The 20,656-nt window shown below is 36.9% G+C and overlaps 1 protein-coding gene across 3 annotated transcripts in view; it reads left to right on the top strand.

Moving 5' to 3' along the window:
* The window catches only part of LOC109022214 (serine/threonine-protein kinase TOR-like), a 44,872-nt gene that overhangs the window by 21,855 nt on the left and 2,361 nt on the right, over nucleotides 1-20,656 (top strand). For 2 of the 3 annotated variants that reach the window (XM_019005047.2, XM_019005048.2), the window contains exons 23-54: nucleotides 2,021-2,145; nucleotides 2,328-2,380; nucleotides 2,791-2,914; nucleotides 3,028-3,213; nucleotides 6,827-6,979; nucleotides 7,059-7,211; nucleotides 7,985-8,056; nucleotides 8,191-8,325; nucleotides 8,454-8,515; nucleotides 8,664-8,761; nucleotides 8,965-9,074; nucleotides 9,151-9,324; nucleotides 9,390-9,455; nucleotides 11,272-11,340; nucleotides 11,631-11,741; nucleotides 12,881-13,021; nucleotides 13,116-13,244; nucleotides 13,355-13,520; nucleotides 13,611-13,825; nucleotides 14,470-14,676; nucleotides 15,685-15,798; nucleotides 15,897-16,100; nucleotides 16,601-16,681; nucleotides 18,123-18,197; nucleotides 18,281-18,347; nucleotides 18,436-18,596; nucleotides 18,979-19,152; nucleotides 19,350-19,478; nucleotides 19,562-19,645; nucleotides 19,942-20,003; nucleotides 20,084-20,156; nucleotides 20,240-20,374. In XM_019005047.2, the coding sequence (XP_018860592.1) occupies nucleotides 2,021-2,145; nucleotides 2,328-2,380; nucleotides 2,791-2,914; nucleotides 3,028-3,213; nucleotides 6,827-6,979; nucleotides 7,059-7,211; nucleotides 7,985-8,056; nucleotides 8,191-8,325; nucleotides 8,454-8,515; nucleotides 8,664-8,761; nucleotides 8,965-9,074; nucleotides 9,151-9,324; nucleotides 9,390-9,455; nucleotides 11,272-11,340; nucleotides 11,631-11,741; nucleotides 12,881-13,021; nucleotides 13,116-13,244; nucleotides 13,355-13,520; nucleotides 13,611-13,825; nucleotides 14,470-14,676; nucleotides 15,685-15,798; nucleotides 15,897-16,100; nucleotides 16,601-16,681; nucleotides 18,123-18,197; nucleotides 18,281-18,347; nucleotides 18,436-18,596; nucleotides 18,979-19,152; nucleotides 19,350-19,478; nucleotides 19,562-19,645; nucleotides 19,942-20,003; nucleotides 20,084-20,156; nucleotides 20,240-20,374 (3,908 nt within the window). The remainder of the gene's footprint in view (nucleotides 1-2,020; nucleotides 2,146-2,327; nucleotides 2,381-2,790; nucleotides 2,915-3,027; nucleotides 3,214-6,826; nucleotides 6,980-7,058; nucleotides 7,212-7,984; nucleotides 8,057-8,190; nucleotides 8,326-8,453; nucleotides 8,516-8,663; nucleotides 8,762-8,964; nucleotides 9,075-9,150; nucleotides 9,325-9,389; nucleotides 9,456-11,271; nucleotides 11,341-11,630; nucleotides 11,742-12,880; nucleotides 13,022-13,115; nucleotides 13,245-13,354; nucleotides 13,521-13,610; nucleotides 13,826-14,469; nucleotides 14,677-15,684; nucleotides 15,799-15,896; nucleotides 16,101-16,600; nucleotides 16,682-18,122; nucleotides 18,198-18,280; nucleotides 18,348-18,435; nucleotides 18,597-18,978; nucleotides 19,153-19,349; nucleotides 19,479-19,561; nucleotides 19,646-19,941; nucleotides 20,004-20,083; nucleotides 20,157-20,239; nucleotides 20,375-20,656) is intronic. The other variant, XM_035686484.1, reaches the window with a different exon arrangement.

The following is a 20,656-nucleotide window of genomic DNA, read 5'->3' on the forward strand; positions in this document are numbered from 1 at the left end:
AAATTGACCGAGGGTTATATTTCTAAGAGTAATGATTTGTACAAGTCCCAAATATACAAGTATCGTACAATCTCTTTGTAAAAGAGATGACCCCACTATGAAAAAGTGTAAAAAAAACTACTTTTTCCACTGGGACCCTTTTTTACAAAGGGCCTACGTAATGCTTGCACACTATAGGCTCGTATCTAACATTACTCTATTTCTAATAAACGTATACAATAGGGGGTTATTGCTAAAAAAACACACAAATACCTAGATCAAAATAGGCCATAGCACATGGGGTGTCTGTTCAAAGTTTCCTTTAAGAAATTTTTGCCCGAGTATTTATACAATGCTCGGGCAAAGTAAGCAAGCTCAGACAAGGAACAGCAAAATTCTGGCTTATTTATTGAATATCATTTGGGAAACGAAATTGTGAGTTCTATTTTTTGGCCCCATGGAAGTAATAAAGGTACATTTGTAATTGTTTGAATAAGTGCAGGAAAAAACTCATTTAGTGAATTAAGTCAAAATGTATTCCATAAAACTAGTGCAAAAAAATTGTGAGATGGGCGAAACATGCTGTTTCTTTTGAGTAGTATAAAAGTTGGCATGGATTGAGATCTTTTTTACAAAGCAGCAATGTAAGAGGACTATTGTTTGAAAATGGAAAGGTACAGACAAGCACCAGGTCAATGGCATTTCTCTTTCATACAGAACAGAATAGAGGCTGACGTTGTGGTTCAAGTCCCATTGGATGCATCAGAGTAAAAATTTCGGAGAGAAAAAAGTGTACCCTGTACTTGGGCTATGCCTATCGATAATAATAAAATTTTTACTCATCAAAAAAATTATTTGCAGTAACCCTGACCTTGATTTATGGGTAGTATATATTTTCCATGCTATCGCAGGTAGTTTCACTCTGTTGGAGCTCTCCCCCAACCTAGATAAATAATTGACTGTTAGAGGTACCCTAAGAAGAAAAAATGCAAAAGAAGAAGATTCATAATATGGATGCATTGAACCAAGTAATGCATCAAGCGAAGTTCAAATGATATAATATTTGCCTTTCTTTATACGTAAATAAATTACAGGGAGAATCGGAATCAGCTTGGTAGTAAGAAATTTTTGGTTAGATCTTTGTATAAAGTCTTGGTGCCACATCCTTTCTAGTGATTTTTTCCCTTGGAAAAATATTTGGAGATGCAAAGTGCCTTTCAAGGTACGATTCTTCGGGTGGTTGGCTTCTCATGGGAAAATCCTTACTATTGATAAGCTGAGAAAGCGTGGTATTGTTGCAATGGATTGATGCTTTATGTGCAAAAGGTGTGGAGAATCGGCGGATCACCTTCTTCTTCATTGTGATGTGTCGAGGGTTTTGTAGGATGAGGTATTTGTCAAGCTCGGCATTTCTTGGGTGATGCCTTAGAGTTGGGGAATCTGTTGGCCTGTTGGAGAGGGATTCAAGGAAATTGTCAAATAGCGGCTGTTTGGAAAGATGATTCCTCTGTCTTATTTGATGTATTTGGAATGAGAGGAATGATTGCTGTTTCAACAATAGAGAATGCTCGGTGGAATTAGGGCTTTTTTTTTCATACTTTGTTGCTTTGGGCTTCGGTTATTGTAATGGATGGGTTTAGTTCCAATGGCTTTCGTGCTGTTTTCAGCTTTAGTTTGTAATTAGGTGTTTTCGCTTGTATACTTCCTGTGTACTTGGGCTATGCCTAATTACGTGGTTTTAATAAATTTCTTACTTGTAAAAAAAAAATTAATGGAAGAATTTTGGGCCCATTCTTTCTAGTGGACGTCTTTGTAATTTTTTAGGATTAGAAATTGTTAAGATTTTGGTTTAATTTGGTTCATTTGGAGAGGCTTTAAGGCTTGCTCCTTGCATCTTTATGTTTTAAAAGGGAAAGAAAAAGATGGGTCTAGCCTTCTGAGCTCAATTGTTTTGTACAAACTGCTTTGCTATACATTCATGATTCTCTTTTCTCAAAGTCGAAATGCTTAAAGAACTTCCAGTTTCGGATTTGCAATGTAGGGACGTTGGATGAACATATGCATCTACTTCTTCCTGCACTTATTCGTTTGTTTAAAGTGGATGCTTCTGTGGATATAAGAGGTGCTGCTATCAAAACATTAACAAGATTGATCCCACGTGTGCAGGTTGACAGATAAGCTTTCTAAGTCAATAGACTTCTGGGTCACTTTTGTTTTATATGTTTGAAGAAATGCTATTCTACATTTATATATTAGAACTTATAAAAAATGCTTTATATTTTAGAAGTCATTTTATTCTAGCCTTTTCAATTTTATGTGGACTATTTTGTCATATTCTCTTTTGTCAGGTTACTGGTCACATATCTTCTCTTGTGCATCACTTGAAGCTCATTTTGGATGGGTTAGTGTTCCCTTAATGTCAAATTACTCTAGTCTCTCTTGTTATACATGTACAGCTGTGCCATTCAATTCTTATTCCAATCATCTCTAGCTATTTGCTGAATATTTAGTTGCCCAAAAATTTTTGGTGTTGTTTGGTTGCCTCTCAAGCATTATAGATATGTCTTCTATATTCATTTACTTCTCCAGGAAGGATCCAGTGTAGGGTGATTTGGCAGTTGTTTTCCCTGCCGTTTACATGTTTGTTGTAATCACACCATGCTAGTTTAACACTTTTGTTGTTTTTCATTGTGTGTGTGGATACCCCAAATTTCCGTTGGTATCAGAGCCACAATGATAGAGTCTGGGTTTCTTTTTTCATTTGGCCTTTCTTACTGTGATGCTTTAGTTGTGTGAACTGTTTATTTATAGGAGGAATGACGAGCTCTGGAAGGATGCTGTTGATGCACTTTGTTGTCTGGCTCATGCTCTTGGGGAGGACTTCACCATTTTTATCCCATCAATACACAAACTTTTGTTGAAACATCGCTTTCAGGTTTTGCTTCTATTCTTAACCATTGTTTTTTCATTGTTATTAAATATTTATTTCTGATAAAACATCTTTTGCATCTGGAGATATTTACTGCAAAAGTTTTTTTTTTTTTCCAGCACAAGGAATTCGAGGAAATTGAAGGTCGCTTGCAAAGACGTGAACCACTGATCTTGGGGAGTATGACTGCCCAAAGATTAAGTCGGCGACTCCCAACAGAGGTTATCAGTGACCCTTTAGATGATAAGGAGATTGAGCCTTACGAAGATGGATCTGACTTGCAGAAAAATCTCAGAGGCCATCAAGTACATCTCTTCTTTGAATACTTTTTTTATTAGAAAAAAATTATTAATATTAATAGGCGTAGCTTAGTACACAGGGTGTATACAAGAGACAATGCCTGGCATCTCTTCATTGAATACTTGTTGGGAGATACATCTCTCCTTTCAATAGTCTCTCAGTCTATGTTGCTGCTGTAGTTTGCACCATTGTTGTCCAAATATCTTAGTAAGCCAAGGCACTGGCTATAGAAAAAGTCTGTCTTGATTTAGTTTTTAACTGAGTGTGGCTTTGTAGAAATTCCCTTTTTTCCCCTTTGTATCCTTCATTTTTGCAGAAATTCCTGTATAATTGGGCTCTTGTGTACTCTTTTGATCAATAAAATTTGTTTACCGATAAAAAAAACATTTTACTTAGTTCTTATATGCCCTTTAATATTCAATGAAGCTTGCATTGTTTTCAAATTATCTACAAATGTAATTACTTGACACTTCATAAACTGCTAAGATTTGTGCATTAACCTAATTTTCTTGATAAGTAATAATTTATTCAAGAAATAGGCATAAGCCCAAGTACACAGGACGTATACAAAGGAAACACTTACAACTTCCACAAACGAAAAGAAACTACACACCAGAAAACTAAAACAAGTGCAGAAAATTATCCTCCATTACAAACACTTTAACCCAAGAACTCAAAGTACTCAAGAAAAAATCCCTAAGATCTCCCAATGAGCGTTCTTTATCTTCGAAGCATCTCCCATTTCTTTCAATTCAAATGCACCACATAAGACAGGTATCATCTTCCAAACTCTCACCGCCTTCTTACAGCCCTTCAAACCCTTCCACCCTTTCAATAAATCCACCACTTCTCTAGGCATTACCCAATGTAAACCTGTCCAACTCAAAACCTCAGTCCACAAGAATCTTGACACTTCGCAGTGAAGAAAAAGATGAATTACAGATTCTCCTGCCCTTTTACACATGACCGACCAATCAGCTATAAACAGACCTCTCCTTCTCAGATTATCAGTAGTCAATACTTTACCCAAAGAAGCCACCCAACAGAAAAAAACAACCTTACTGGGAACTTTCACTTTCTATATACTTTTCCAAGGAAAAACACAACTACTATGACTTAACAAAAATCTGTAATAAGAAGAGACTGAAAACTTAGCATTTCAAGAGGGATCCACACCATGCTATCCTCTCTTTCAAGCACCAACTTTGAACTGTAGAGTTTAACCAGCAGAGCCTTAACTTCATCCACCTCCCAATCATTGACATCCCTTTTAAAAATGATATTCCATTCAACGTGATTATTATTACTGCAGTAAGAATCATAAATAGATGCATTCTGATCCCTGGCAATTCTGAAAATTGAAGGAAAAACCAGCTTAAGAGCAGTATCCCCACACCACAAATCATGCCAAAAGAGAATCCTCTTACCATCTCCCACCTTCAATCTGAAATTATTGGAGAAGGAATCCCAACCTTTTCTAATAAGTTTCCACAAACGAACCCCATAAGCACCACTGGAAGCTTTAGAACACCAGCCTCCCCACAAACTTCCATATTTCACTTCTATCACACTTTTCCACAGGGCTTTACTCTCCAAATGATATCTCCAAAGCCATTTTCCAAATAAAGCTCTATTAAAAACCCTTAAATCTTTTATCCCCAAACCACCACGATCCAGTGGTTGACAAACCTTCTTCCAACTAACCTAGTGAAACTTCTTTTCCTCACCTTAGCCTCCCCATAAGAAATTTCGAAATAAACTCTCAATCCTCTTTTCAACACTTGCCGGAAGAGGAAAAAGAGAAAGGAAATAGGTGGGAAGGTTGGACAAAGTACTCTTTATAAGAGTTAGTCTTCCCCCCTTAGACAAATAGATCCTCTTCCAACCCGCTAACCTCCTTCCAATTTTTTCAATCACCCCATCCCATATATTGACAGCTTTAAAAGAGGCTCCCAAAGGAAGCCCAAGTACCTTATAGGCAAAGAAGAGATTCTGCACCCCAGTAAATTAGCCAGGTCTGATAAATTCTGAACATCACCCACAGGAACAATTTCAGACTTCGACAAATTAACTCTTAACCCCGAGCTTCGAAACATAGCAAAAGTGCTCTTAAAACACGAAAATTATCCGAATCAGGCTCACTAAAAATCAAAGTATCGTCAGCAAATAACAAATGAGAGATCTTTAAACAATTCCTAGTCTCATTACCCACCACAAAACTGGATAGCAGATTACCCTCCACAGCCCTCTCAATCATTCTACTCCAAGCTTCCATAACCATAACAAAAAGAAAGGGGGAGATGGGATCGCCTTGCCTCAAACCGCAAGAACTACAAAAGAAACCAGCTGGTTCACCATTCACCAATATAGAAAATTTTGAAGTCGAAACACAATGCTTAATCCACGAGCTCCATTTATTACCAAAACCAAATCTCCTCAGTAAATAAACAAGAAAATTCCAGCTTACATGATCATAAGCCTTTTCCATATCCAATTTAATAAGAATTCCAGCTTTCCCCACCTTCAACAATTAATACAGAATCTAAGATCTGCCTTCCTCTCACAAAAGCATTTTGAGATGGTGAAATAATCCTCTCCATCACCCTACTCAAACGATTTGCCAGCACCTTAGAAATAATTTTATAAATACCATTCACCAGACTAAGAAGCCTAAAATTTCTTATCTCCACAGCCCCTGCCTTCTTCGGAATAAGAGCAATGAAAGTAGCATTCAAGATCTTCTCAAACCTCCTATACGAATGAAGCTCAGCAAACACATTCATGATATCATCTGTAACAACGTTCCAGCAATCTTGAAAAAAGGCCAAAGTGAACCCATCCGGACCCGGAGCCTTATCCTTATCCATACCCTTTACCACATCTAGAATTTCATCTTCTTCAAACTCTCTTTCCAACCACACAGCATCCAACTGCTCTATAGAATTAAAAGCAAGACTGTCCAGTTTTGGTCTCCAAGAAAAATTTTCTGAAAACACCTTTCATCATATCATCTCTAACAGTTTATTTTTATTTTTTTATTTTTTATTTTTATTTTTATTTTTATTAACCTAATTTTCCTTTTCATCAAACACAAATTTCTATAGCTCTCCTTCTGGAAGTCAAAATAATCCTTCTCGTATTTTGCAAGGAACCAAGCTTGGACCACATTTATTATTAGAATTGACTAGTTACTTGGTAGTTTGAGTTTTTTGTAGTCTAGGTACAATGTACAAACTGTCTAGCAGTTGGAGGTTACAAAGTTTATTTTTTCGCCAATGCTAATTAACGCATTACAATATTTTTGACTTATTTACGTTTGTATCAAATTAAACAAAGTGTTCAAAATTTTATAATATTTATGTTATAACAATATATTTGTGTTGTAATATAGTAATATATATATATATATATATATATATACTTATGTTATTCAAAAATTGAACGCCAACTCCCTAGTCCCTACCCCAAAAACTTCAAATTTGATTGGAATGGAGTCGGAGTTTAAAATTTTTGTAATGCTAGTTTCATGGGTGTGGTCATATATGCTTGTCTTGCCTGCATATTCTTTTCTAATGCACTATTGATTAAGAGAACCTGAGTTATACAAGTTTCATCCAGGTCAATGATGGTCGATTACGAACTGCTGGAGAGGCTTCTCAGCGCAGTACGAAGGAAGATTGGGCAGAATGGATGAGGCATTTTAGCATTGAACTTCTGAAGGAATCTCCTTCTCCAGCCTTAAGAACCTGTGCAAGGCTTGCACAATTGCAGGTATTGCTAGTGGTATTCATTTGAACAGTTTTTCCCTCTGGAGTTTGGGTTTAGGTTCTGATTTTGCAGCTTTTTGCAGCCTTTTGTTGGGCGTGAGTTGTTTGCAGCTGGTTTTGTTAGCTGTTGGACACAATTGAATGAGAGTAGTCAGAAACAGTTAGTTCGCAGCTTAGAGATGGCTTTTTCATCCCCAAACATTCCTCCTGAAATTTTGGGAACACTTCTTAACTTGGTATATCTTTTATCTTTTAGTATATGACTTATTCATATATCTAAGTACGGAAGTGAATCGATAGATGGTTTGGTTGCTTAGTTGATACAATTTGCCTTCTGAACAATATTGTTTGGGCTGTGATAGAGCAGCTGTGAAGTTGGTTTCTAATGTTTTGAAATGTGATGGTGTTGTACTTAGGAGAGTGGGGGTTTGTTTATGTGGTGATGCTTTGATATGACAATAACAAAAGAGTATTTGAGGGAGGAGAGATTTTCTTATATGTTACTCCTATGATGCTCCTAGATTGTTACTCTTGGTTATTAGTTCATCTGAGATAGGATTATACTGTATTGCTTTTGGTCTTTTTTTATATCCATATTTCAGAGTCAAGGATTCCTTTTTGTTATTATTTTTGGTTTGATATGGGAGCATCTCTTGTATATCCATGTCTAATATTCATGTAGTATAACCTAGAAACTTGGATTGAAAATATGGGGCTTGTTCCTTGATAGGGCTATGTTGGCATCCCAACCCTTACAGGGTATTTCTTTCATCACCAAGTTCCTAGGTGAATTTGTTTTCATTAAAATCTGAGAATAATCTAGCTGTTACATTCCTGAGGTCACAGTATAAGTTATTGAAGATATAGAGTCGGTAGGAATGTTGGCAAGATAATACTGGATGAGGCTGGTCAGGGGAAAAAAACAAGTCAATGGTGGTAGGTTAGGAGCCTTTCAACATCAGAACTAGAATCTTTTCAAATTTATTGAAACTATCAATTGATTATGCAGGCAGAGTTCATGGAACATGATGAGAAACCTCTTCCCATTGACATCCGCCTCCTTGGCGCCCTTGCAGAAAAGGTGTGATTTCTCCTAACATAGTTGCTGCAATTTTATGATCTCTTTCTCAACAACAACCTCTCTTTAAGCCATTTTTTTTTCCATATCAACTAATGTATTTCTTGTATTTTTATTTTGTGAATATTACACTTCAGTGTCGTGCTTTCGCTAAAGCCCTGCACTACAAAGAAATGGAATTTGAAGGAGCACGCTCCAAGAAGATGGATGCTAACCCTGTTGCTGTAGTGGAAAAGCTTATACATATAAACAATCAATTACATCAGCATGAGGTATACTTCAAAGAAAATGAACTTTTAGAAAGTTTATCATTTAACTGCTTTTTCTGGATTTAGTCTTAATCTACCGTTTTTGTCAACACATCTGCTCTCTTTTGATTGCTGGAGGTTGGTTTTTCTAGGCTGCAGTCGGAATATTAACCTTTGCCCAGCAACGTTTAGATGTTCAACTGGAGGAGTCATGGTAATGTTGAGCATTCATCAACACCATTGATTTTCTTGTCTGCAAAATAAGTGACAATGGAGCTGTTTTGTGTCTGCTTTGTCAAGTATTTCTATAAGAAAATCTTAGTTGATACGGAGTGTGCTCACATTAAGTTGCTCCGGCCTAGGTATGAGAAACTGCAGCGATGGGATGATGCCCTCAAGGCTTACACTGCTAAAGTCTCTCAAGCATCTAGTCCACATTTTGTTCTGGATGCCATTTTAGGTCTGTATTTATTTATCTTTTTGTAAGTAAGATAAGAGTATATAAATATGAAATTAAGGGTGTTTCCCAACACACAGGAAGCATATAAGAGACCCACCTAACTGGGAAAGGGGAAAGTGCAGAACTTTATTAATGTGTTAGTTGTGGGGTCATTCGTTCTTTTACCTGTTTGTGAAAATGATTCATGTGTGGGTCTTCTGCAGGGCGGATGCGATGCCTTGCCGCACTGGCTCGTTGGGAGGAGCTTAATAGCTTGTGCAAGGAATATTGGACCCCAGCCGAGCCAGCTGCTCGACTAGAAATGGCACCAATGGTTGGATGTGATGTTAAAATGGTTGCTGTCAATATCGCTGTTGCTCATGCTTATGTTCCTTATGTGGTGGTCTCAGGCTGCAAGGGCTGCTTGGAACATGGGAGAATGGGATCAAATGGCGGAATACGTGTCCCGATTAGATGATGGTGACGAAACCAAACTTCGGGTTTTGAGTAACACTGCTGCTGGTGGTGATGGAAGTAGTAATGGAACATTTTTCAGGGCTGTTTTACTAGTTCAAAGAGGAAAGGTACAGTTTTCTCCTAACTATGCTTTTTGCAATTTTTGACAATTACTTACAATTTTTTCCTCCAGTATGATGAAGCACGTGAATATGTTGAGAGAGCTAGGAAATGCCTGGCGACAGAACTTGCTGCTTTGGTGAGTCTCTTTTATGTATATTTGGAAACCTTGGCATTTTTACGATAATGTTCTTGCTCTACTTCAGTAAAAGTCTCAATTTCATTTTAACTTTTTGTGTAACCTTAGCATTAATGTCTCTCAAGAGTTGGACATGTGGTCCTCTTTCAAGTTGTCTAAATTGGCTCTTGGCACACATGACATGACTTCCATTAACATTTTGGACGCCAGATGGACAAAGGGATCCTTTCAATAATGAATTCAAATATGAGGATGAAATTTGTGGAGCTTTTTGAAAAAATGTTAAAATCCAGCAACAATTTTAGCATTTAACCCAATAATTTAGTTTGGGGTTGTCTGGTGTTAGGGTTAGTAGATGTTATAGGTCTAATTTATTTTCCTTCTTATAAAAAAAATTCCTCTCTTGGTTTGGCTTTGATTTTATTATACATGGTGGAAGTACAATAACAAAGAAAAAACGTGTCATTTGTACCTCATATGTCACTGTGTTAAGTTCATATGATGATCTTTTCTCCCAAAAAATAACTATAATAAGTATTTTTTTTTTATAAGTAAAAGTAAGTATATTGATACGAATAAAATAGGCATAACCTGTGTACATAAGAAGTATACAAAAGAACACCTAAATACATTCTAAGATCAAGAGATTAAAGACAAGAAGTCATGTGCATTGTTTCCATTAAGGACAATGGCTGAAAACCAAAGCAATAAAGTGTGTATAAAAAAATTCTGAAGCTCCGCCATTGTACGCTCCCTATCTTCAAAACACCTCTAATTTCTTTCCGACCAAATACACCATATGATGCACAACAAAATCATCTTCCACACCGCTGCCACTCGAGGACAGCCTTGAATCTCCTTCCAACAAGCCAATAAATCTACCACCCTCAAAGGCATAACCCATGTGACGTCGACTCTTCTAAAGATCTCATCCCACAACACCCTTGTCACCTCACAATGCAATAGTAAGTGGTCCACTGAGTCTCCACTCTTTTTACACAAATAACACCAATCCATCACGATGCAGCCCCTCTTCCTCAAGTTGTCCATGGTCAATATCTTATCAAGAGTAGCAGTCCATACAAAGAAGGCCACTTTAGAAGGCACACGAGACCTCTAAATGTTCTTCCAAGGGGGATATCATTTGGAAGGGGGATCTTTGTGGAAGGAAACTATAGACACTAGATATGGTGTTGCTTGGGGTGGTTGGTGTTCCAACGAAGTGAGAGGGGGGTATGGAGTGGGGCTATGGAAGTTTATAAGGAAGGAGTGGACATGCTTTGAAAATCATATTCGCTTTGTAGCCAGTGAGGGCAACCAAATCAGTTTTTGGCGGGACGTGTGGTGTGGAGATCATGCATTGGAAAGGATTTTTCCGGCTTTATATCGTATTGCAACTAATAAGGAGGCTTTAGTGGCGGATGTGCGGTTATTTGCTCATGGTTTGCAACAGTGGAATATATTGTTTAATAGGGATATCGCAATGGCCTTCGAGAAACCCATCCTCAGCACACCACACCCCCAAGCTTCGTTGTATAACGCAATCACAGACCACCCAAACTCAACGGAAAGAACAAGTATTTGTTTTCCATTGTCGGGAGAAGATGTACAGAGAGAAAAGTTTTAGGGTAGAACAAGATAACGCTTATAATAAAAATAATCATAGTAATGGTGCCAATAATATATAATTGGTAATTATATAAATAATGATATCAATATTTTTTTTATCAGTAATAATGATATTAATATTAACAAAACATTCATGAAATATTCCTTCTTATCCAATGAACTGGTAATTGAACATCTTTGTTTTCAGGTCCTGGAGAGCTATGAACGTGCTTATAGCAACATGGTCCGTGTTCAGCAGCTCTCAGAGCTAGAGGAGGTTTGTCCTGATATTTCTTTTTGATAAATAATATGTTTCTTTTTTTTACAAGTAAAAGGATAATAAGTAAGATAAATTTGTTAATGATCATAAAGGCACTATCCAAATACACAGGGAGCATACATTAGATACATGAGTGGGCAGCTATCCAATAGTAAAATAAAATCTATTTAAAAACCCAAGAAAAAAATTCTATAGAAAAAGAATGTTTTGAGTTCTGCCATTTCCCATGCGTTGTCACCTCCTTGTTCTGATATTATCTAAAATTCCCTTGTTTGTGTCTCCAAAAGGTTATTGATTACTATACCCTTCCTGCTGAAAACCCTGTTGCTGAAGGACGGCGTGCCCTGATTCTCAATATGTGGAATGAGCGCATACAAGGAGTGAAACGTAATGTTGAGGTACATATACATTAAGGTTATGATTACTTCTTTTACTTTCTGTAGTGGAGTGGGGTAACATTGTCAAAAAAAAAAAAAAAAACTGCAAAAGCAATAAGTATGAGGATTAGAAATTTGGTTTTCAACGTAGGTAACTGTAGAAACAGTATACACTCTAAAGGAAAAAAGAAAAAGAAAAAGAAGAATAAGATCGTGAGAGGCCAATAACTTATAAAAAAAAAAATCGTGAGAGGCCAACAGAAGAGCTTAGAGATTAGAAGATTGTAATTGATTTTAATGGCATGAACTTTCATGAATTTCATCCATCACTAGATCACCATGCATAGGTGACACTCTTGTTTATATGCCGTGTACTTGGGCTCTTTTCTATTTTCAATAAAAACTCTCTTTACCGATTAAAAAAAAAAAAGAGAGAGAGAGACAGTAGTACTCTGAAAGTGAAAATTTGTTCTGGATTTTGGATTTGGGTCAATACATAATAATGTTGAAGAAATGATGGATATTTACGGTGAAATTCATGTGTTTAAGTTTCTGATTCTACTTATAAAAAAAGGTTGGAATTCATGTGTCAATAGAGTTAGGTTTACATTATGATAGCAAGAATTTTAATTGAAAATGTTTGGCTAATCTTGCATGCTTTATGTTGCATGTGAACATGCTTACTGTGATGAAGATGCAATTTTTGGATATCACAGAGCAGCTAAGCTTTGGTTGTTCCCTTGATAGTTTTTTTATTGCCTTTAGCTTGAGTTAATGCTAACCAGCTGCAGTTTATCCTTCCTTTGTTTTTTGTATATTGCTTAAAAAGGTGGAACAAAATAAATCCCAATTGGAATGACCATGATTTTGAACTACCTATTTGTTTGTGTAATAATCTTAAAAAATGGTATTTTCAGGATATATATGACAAGCCACTTTAATGGTTTTCGAGGTTAATGGTAGTAGAAGATGGTGTTTGGTGTAGATTGGTTGGTTTAAACATATCATTGGTATTCTTTAGAAGTTAGGATATGGGGATTCGACACTAGAAACGGTGTGAATGGTTTGGGAGAGGTCTTCGAGTTATTCCTCTCTGAAGTGCAAGATTTCTGCTGATAATATTCATTTCATTCTAACCTTTTTGATCCTTGAATTTTTAGGTCTGGCAGGCACTCCTGGCAGTTAGAGCACTTGTTCTACCTCCTACAGAAGATACCGAAACTTGGCTCGAATTTGCTTCTCTTTGCCAAAAAAGTGGGCGGATCAGCCAGGCTAGATCTACTTTAGTTAAACTCTTACAGGTCTATTTAGCACATATGTTCTAACAAGGATTCTAAGTTTGAGACTTTACACATTCTGTTTGTTCTACTCAACTTTGTATGGAATCCTTTTCAGTATGACCCCGAAACATCTCCTGAAAATTTAAGGCGCTGTGGGCCTCCTCAAGTAATGCTAGCGTACTTGCAATATCAGTGGTCACTTGGGGACGAGGTTAAGCGCAAGGAAGCATTTGCTAGGCTACAGGTATAGCATATTTCTCTACTTTTGGCCCTCAAGATCTCTACTTTCTTCTGGCACTCTACTTTGCAGTCCTCTTACTACATTTTTTTCTTGGCACAAAATTATTTCTCTAGAATTTGGCTGTAGACCTTTCAAGTACTCCAAGTACTCAAACAGTTATGTCAACTGGATATATTAGCTGTACAAATCCAACTGTTCCGCTCATTGCCCGTGTATATCTTGAACTTGGAACTTGGCAGTGGACACTCTCTCCTGGATTGGATGACGATTCTATTCAAGGTAATGAGTGCTTGTAATACTTTTGTAGTTTTAGATCTCCTTTGAATATTTGATTCATCTCCTATATTCATAAAGTTTCAATTTTTGTAGATATCCTTGTGGCATTTGAAAATGCCACTCGATGTGCGAACAAATGGGCAACAGCATGGCATACATGGGCATTGTTCAATACAGCAGTAATGAGACATTATACTTTAAGAGGTTTATCTAACTTTGCAGCAAAGTTTGTTGTTGCAGCAGTCACTGGATATTTTCATTCAATAGCATGTGGCGCAAATGCTAAAGGTGTTGATGATAGTTTACAGGTAAACCAAATCCCTGGATCTGAGGCATTGTTGAAATACGATTTTTCCTTGACTTGAGGTATTCTAACTTTCAATACTTTACTCCATTGGTTGATTGTAATTGATTTTAATGGTAAGGCTTTTCATGAATTCCTTGTATCACTATAGTAGCATGCATAGGCAATGCTCTTATATATGTCCTGTATACTTGGGCCTTTGTCTATTTTACGGTCAACAAAATTTTGTTTACCAATTTAAAAAAAAAAGCATCTTGCCCATTTCGCCACCTTAGGTGTGGAAACTGATTTGCTTAAGTGAGTGTATATGCAGCTTACAGTAGCTATTTTCCCATTATAAAAGAAGTTGTAATGTTAATGAATGCTGGTAAGGGTTGAGTTTTTATTTATTTATTTTCATTCTGAAACAATACTGAAATTGCTTGTGTGTCTCTATATCCATGTATAAACGGTTATTTATTTGTGTACATATATTTCCATATCACGAGCTGCATTTCTACATCACTGTTGTCCATTGTGCCCTGCTTCAAGTATATACTTGGAGAAATGATATTCTTTCTTCATGCAATTTATGGAACATGCCTTGCCGTGGGGCTTCAATACTCTGATTCTGATTAAAAGCTTTTTTCGATCCTACTATCTGCTCAGGATATACTTCGCCTTCTCACATTGTGGTTCAACCATGGAGCCACAGCAGAAGTTCAAAGGGCACTGCAGAAAGGGTTTGAACATGTGAATATTAACACATGGCTTGTGGTTTTACCTCAAATAATTGCTCGTATCCATTCAAATAACCATGCTGTGAGAGAACTGATACAGTCCCTTTTGGTGCGAATCGGAAAAAGTCATCCACAGGTTTGCCTTTCATGGCTTCTATCCGAATATGAATTTTCCTAAGATTGGAATGTAAGTGGTAGTGATTGGATTGGTTAATTGATAATTAGGAAGTTGTTGATATTGTGTTCATGCTAGTTAATGTAATTTTTTTATTTTATAAGTAATATAATCTCAAGAAAAAAGTCCAGAGAGGTGCAAGCTTCCGCAGGAAGTATCCAAGAGAATCCGTAATCAGAATACAAATAAAGAGCAATTTAGGAACTCTGGTATGCTAGAAAAAATCACAGTATCATGAGCTATTATTCAAGAATAAAGGGTTGAGGACAATCTATGTCAGATCTACCACCAAAGCTTCCCGCTAATTTTGTATTCGTTATTTTATCTATGTCAAACTTATTTTATTAGATAGAGGAAGCTAGCAACTTCAACGAGTGGTTCTCCCTTTTTGGTGTTTTATTTTCTCAGAAACCCTTTTACTTGTTTCATTTCGTTATTTCTCAATTCCTCCCTCTCCCGTTCACCCACAAGAAGGAAAGTTATTCTCATTTATTTGGTCATGTTTTCATGTTCATTATTCATATTTTAACAAATTTAGCGATGAAACCTGAATATTTCCTATTACAAAAACTCAACTCATCTAAGCCTTGATCCTAATTTTATTTGAAACAATAATTCTTTCCAATAAGAAAAATCTCAATTAGTTAGTCAGTTTGAACCTAGAATTGACATATTAGATGGTCATGGAATCTAGTTCTTGTGACGAACAAATACATTTGAATAATTATGTATGTATGTCTGTTTGTCGATGTATGTGGTTGAGTTGCATATCTGGCTTTGAGTTATCAGTGTTTGAATTGTCAACTTTTGTATTTGCACAAATGGGAAATCCTTCCTCAAGTTACCTCTTAGAGTTTGGCTTTGGTTGCACTCAACTGCTGTGTTTCAGGTCGTATCATTGGTATAGATTCCTTCATTTTATTTTTTTCTCTTCCACAAAAAATTACAGTATTTGGGTTCCTTTCACAGGCTCTTATGTATCCTCTTCTGGTAGCTTGTAAATCAGTAAGTAATTTACGTAAAGCTGCAGCCGAAGAAGTGGTTGAAAAAGTTCGACATCATAGCGGTGTACTTGTGGAACAGGTGAAATGATTTATCACTTTAATTTCAAATTTTCTTAGTTTTATTTTCCTTTTCTTTTTATTAAAATAAAGAAATTATAAGTTGGTTCTTGTCTACAGGCAAAACTTGTATCGGAAGAACTAATTCGGGTTGCAATACTTTGGCACGAATTGTGGCATGAGGCATTAGAAGAAGCTAGTCGTCTGTATTTCGGTGAACATAATATTGAGGGGATGCTAAAGGTGCTAGAGCCATTGCATGACATGCTTGAAGAAGGCGTTTTGAGGAATAGTACGACCATAAAAGAGAGAGCATTCATTGAGGTTTTAACATAATTTCTGGGTGCTTTTGTCCTCTTTATTTTTTCGTAATTAATAGGTTGTGCTCATGTTGCATCTTTGTTTATATTATTATCATAATCTCACACTATATAGCTCTAAGGTTTAGCTAAATGAACCTTCTAAACTTTTTTTTGCTGGAATAACAGATCAAACCATAGCTTGGAAATCTGTGATACCCCATACTTATAAAAAAATAATAATCTGTGATACCCCATATGATAAGGATAATGGTAGGTAGTGTATGAGATCCCACATTGCTTGGAAGGGAGAAGTTCTCGCTCTTTATAAGGTTCCAATGAGGCTCCAATTGTATCATTGACTAGTCTTTTTGGAATACAGACCATGAGATTTGGGCCTTCCATTGGGGCATTACAATATTTTTTCAGAAATCTTTTAATTCTTCCGTTTTGGACCCAAAGTATAAAGATAAAATCCACTTTCTATTTTTAATGGTTTGTTCTTCTTCCTCGTGTGATTTTTAGGCATATCGTCATGAATTACAAGAGGCCTATGAATGTTGCATGAAATATAAGAGAACAGGAAAAGATGCTGAGCTAACTCAGGTATAAAATCTTTCCAGAGTAACTTGGTTCATTATTTACTGATCTATTTCCTGTCTATTTATGAGAATTTGTATGAAAGGTAATGGGTACTATAGTAACTTGTTGCATAGGCTTTTACAGGGCTGTAGTTAGTGACAGTTAATTGCTTCCTGTCTGTGAAAAATCAGACCTGAATGGTTCCAAACATCATGTTGGATCCTTGGACAAGGTTGAAAGGAGAGGCCATTTCCTAAATAAATTGATGGCTTGTGGAATTGGTCCTTTCTTGTAGCTTTTTGGTGTCTGTTTTATTGGCATAAACCTACCCTTTCCACCACTGGGGGGAGTCGAGGTTGGTAACACTTGGTGGAGTGTTTGGAGTCTGAGAAGCAGGAAAAGGTGGATGAGGACAACAAGGAGTGGACTTAAATTTCATGACAAGGTGATGGTTATGACAAGACGAAAACATGACAGTCAGATGGGGTTGCATAGATGGTGGTGTTGGTGGGGGGGTAGAGATGATTGGGTCGTTCTGCAAGGGTTGACAAGCTTGGTTGTAGGACTCATGAGTGGGGAGAAGAAAGGAGATGGCCTGGAAAAGGGTTTATGCCTCCTTTTTCTGGATCAATAAACAAGAATTTATCATTGATATAGATAGACATAGCCAAGTACGTGGGACATATACAAGAATGACACTAAGCATGAGTGTCTAGTGATACAAGGAAATCATGGATATTCAAGCTATTAAAATCTATTACAATCAACCAATGGAGTAAGGTATTAAAAAAAGAGTTCTAACTATAAGCTCGTTCATTGACTGCTCGCTATCTTCGAAGCTTCTTTCATTTCTCTCCCTCCAAAGACAACACAATAGGCAAATTGGGACCATCTTCCATATTGCCATGATCAAAGCATTACCACGCAGGCCTTTTCAACTTGCTAGGAAGTCAACCACCCTTCCCAGCATCACTAAAACTATAGCCCCACTCTAGCAAACAATTCATTCCATAGAGTCATGGCAACCTCAGAGTGAAGTAGCGAGTGATCAACAGTTAAGTCATTTAACGCTCTAGAGGCTTATTTTTCTCTTCACCAATATAATATTTTCCTTTGACCCCAATATTCAGCCCCTACCAAAGCTGAATATGTTTTCAACCTATACAATCACAACGTTGATATTCAGCACTGTCATTGTATTTGACTATAGTTTTAAAGTATCTCATACACCTGTGTATGATCAATATGGACGTTCTGCACATACCTAGACTTCGAATCATCTTTTCTGCATGGGTTATAAGCTTGTTCTCTGGATTTCTCACCTATAAAAAAAAACGTGTTCTCTGCTCTTTACCCAGACATAAGTTATGGGACAGCAAATGGAGCTTAAGGGATCACTCTGGTTTTCTTCCTTTTTAATGTCATGAAAATCCTGGTTGTAAAATTTAAGTTATGCCTTTGTCAGGCATGGGATCTCTATTATCACGTATTCAGACGGATAGATAAGCAGCTTCAAAGTCTTACCACCCTGGACCTGCGGGTAAGAAGAATCTCTATTTTCATTAGCTATTTTTCCCACCGTTATAATGGCATTTACAATTTTTTTCGACCAATGCAAAATAGTCTGTGTCCCCGGAGTTGTTAGAATGTCGCGATTTGGAGCTAGCTGTTCCTGGGACATATCGAGCTGGTAAGTTTTGAGTGTATATTTTCATTAAGACGTATTGGAATTAGACCTTTGAGTTAACGGCCAATATATACACCTTTTTATATTTCAGATTCACCAGTGGTGACAATTGCGTCATTCGCACCTCAGCTCGGTATTATACCATCTAAACAGCGGCCTCGGAAATTGACAATTCATGGGAGTGATGGTGATGATTATGCCTTCTTGCTAAAGGGACATGAAGATTTACGGCAAGATGAACGTGTCATGCAGGTAAGTTCAGGTGTCTGGGGTTAAGTATATTTTGCTTCTGTTGTCTATAGAGTTAAGTATAAAAATAACCCCTTGACATTTTTTTCTTTACTCCTACGGTCTTCAACTTTATGATTTTACTCCTTGAGTTTTATTATTTTATCAATTAAGCCCCTCTGTTAGATTTTCGTTACTTTATCAAATGGAAATCTTATGAAGCGACCTAATTGATAAAACTGTAAAACTCAAGGAGAAAAGCGATAAAATCAAAAACCCAAGAAGTAAAAAGATAACAGTGTAAAACCAGCAACTGATTTAGTACTAAGCCCGTGTCTACATAAATATCCCTATTTTTCCACTTTTGTCATACACAACCATATCCTGAAATACTTGATCTTGCCAGCTTTTCGGTTTGGTGAATACTCTGTTGGAGAATTCTTGGAAAACTGGAGAAAAAGATCTATCTATTCAACGATATGATGTCATTCCCTTATCTCCAAACAGTGGATTGATTGGGTGGGTCCCAAATTGTGACACCCTTCATTATCTCATTCGAGAGTACAGAGAAGCCAGAAAGGTCAGTTGAAGCTTTCCCTCCCTCCTTCCCTTTGGGTGTGATTTGTATTTGCCTATGTTATAGTGGTGTGATCGCATGGGCTTTGGGGACGGGTGCTATTAACTGGTTTTATAATTTTGAGTCCTAGTGCATGGATCATGAATGCATCGGTTTTAGAGTTGCTGTGTGGTTTTTGAAATAACATTCCATGGTTTCAGATTGCGCTGAATCAAGAGCACAGAAATATGTTGAGTTTTGCCCCAGATTATGATCATTTGCCGCTCGTTGCTAAAGTGGAAGTGTTCGATTATGCCCTTGAAACTACTGAAGGAAATGACCTAGCCAGGGTATTTATTCTTCCTCTATGTGTTTATTGATTTGTTCTGCTATTACTCTAGTCCACAAGCTGCATAGAGCTGGCTTTTGACAGGTTCTTTGGTTGAAAAGTCGGACTTCTGAGGTATGGCTTGAGAGGAGGACAAATTATACTAGAAGTTTAGCAGTCATGAGCATGGTATGTGTTTACCTCGTACCATCTTTCATGTTCTGATTTTTCTTCTCTCTTGCATGCTTCCCATGCTTTTGCGTTGTGCCTAACCTATGTATCCTCCCTTTACACCTTCCCCCTCCCCATGAGAGAGAAGCTCAGTCCATTTTTTTAAAATTTGCATCTCTAGAGTGCTTATATATATTGAGGCTTGACAACTTTTTCCATCAGGGTGGCTGCAAATGTTTTTTTTTTTTTGTTTAATTATATGCTTGTGTTTTTCAAGTTTTGAAGTGAGCTAAATGTAGCTTCTCTGATTTCAGGTTGGTTACCTTCTTGGGTTAGGTGATCGTCATCCAAGTAATCTTATGCTACACCGCTCTAGGTACCATATAGTAAAGAAAACATTTAGGTGTGCTTTTATTTAATTTTTCCAGCGTCCTACATTTTAGTGCTCTGATGCAGTGGCAAGATCTTGCACATTGATTTTGGAGACTGCTTTGAAGCTTCAATGAACCGGGAGAAGTTTCCTGAGAAGGTATGTCATTTTTTGGTATAATGCCTCGAGTTTTGTGGATTTTTCTAGTTTGCAGTTCTTATATCTTGGAATTCGCAATATAGGTACCCTTCCGCTTGACTAGAATGCTTGTGAAAGCTATGGAGGTTAGTGGTATTGAGGGCAACTTCCGTTCAACTTGTGAAAATGTGATGCAAGTTCTCCGAACAAATAAAGATAGTGTCATGGCTATGATGGAGGTAGATTCCTGTTTTTGCTTCTGTAAGCTTTGCTCCTAGAACAAGTTCATTTCCTAAATCAAATTTTACTGGAAGGGAGTGTGGGATGCACTCTCAAATACAGATACAAGTTTCTTCGTTTATTTTATTTTTGATAAGTAATCGATAATATTATAAATAGAGATAGGCAAAAACCCAAGTACACAAGATGAATACAAGAGATAAAACCTATCTAGGTCAACGAAAGGGAAGCTAAAAAGTCATGTACATTCAGGCCATTAAAATCTATAGCAATGGCCCATA

Source organism: Juglans regia, chromosome 16, assembly GCF_001411555.2.
Source record: "Juglans regia cultivar Chandler chromosome 16, Walnut 2.0, whole genome shotgun sequence".
Classification (NCBI taxonomy): domain Eukaryota; kingdom Viridiplantae; phylum Streptophyta; class Magnoliopsida; order Fagales; family Juglandaceae; genus Juglans; species Juglans regia.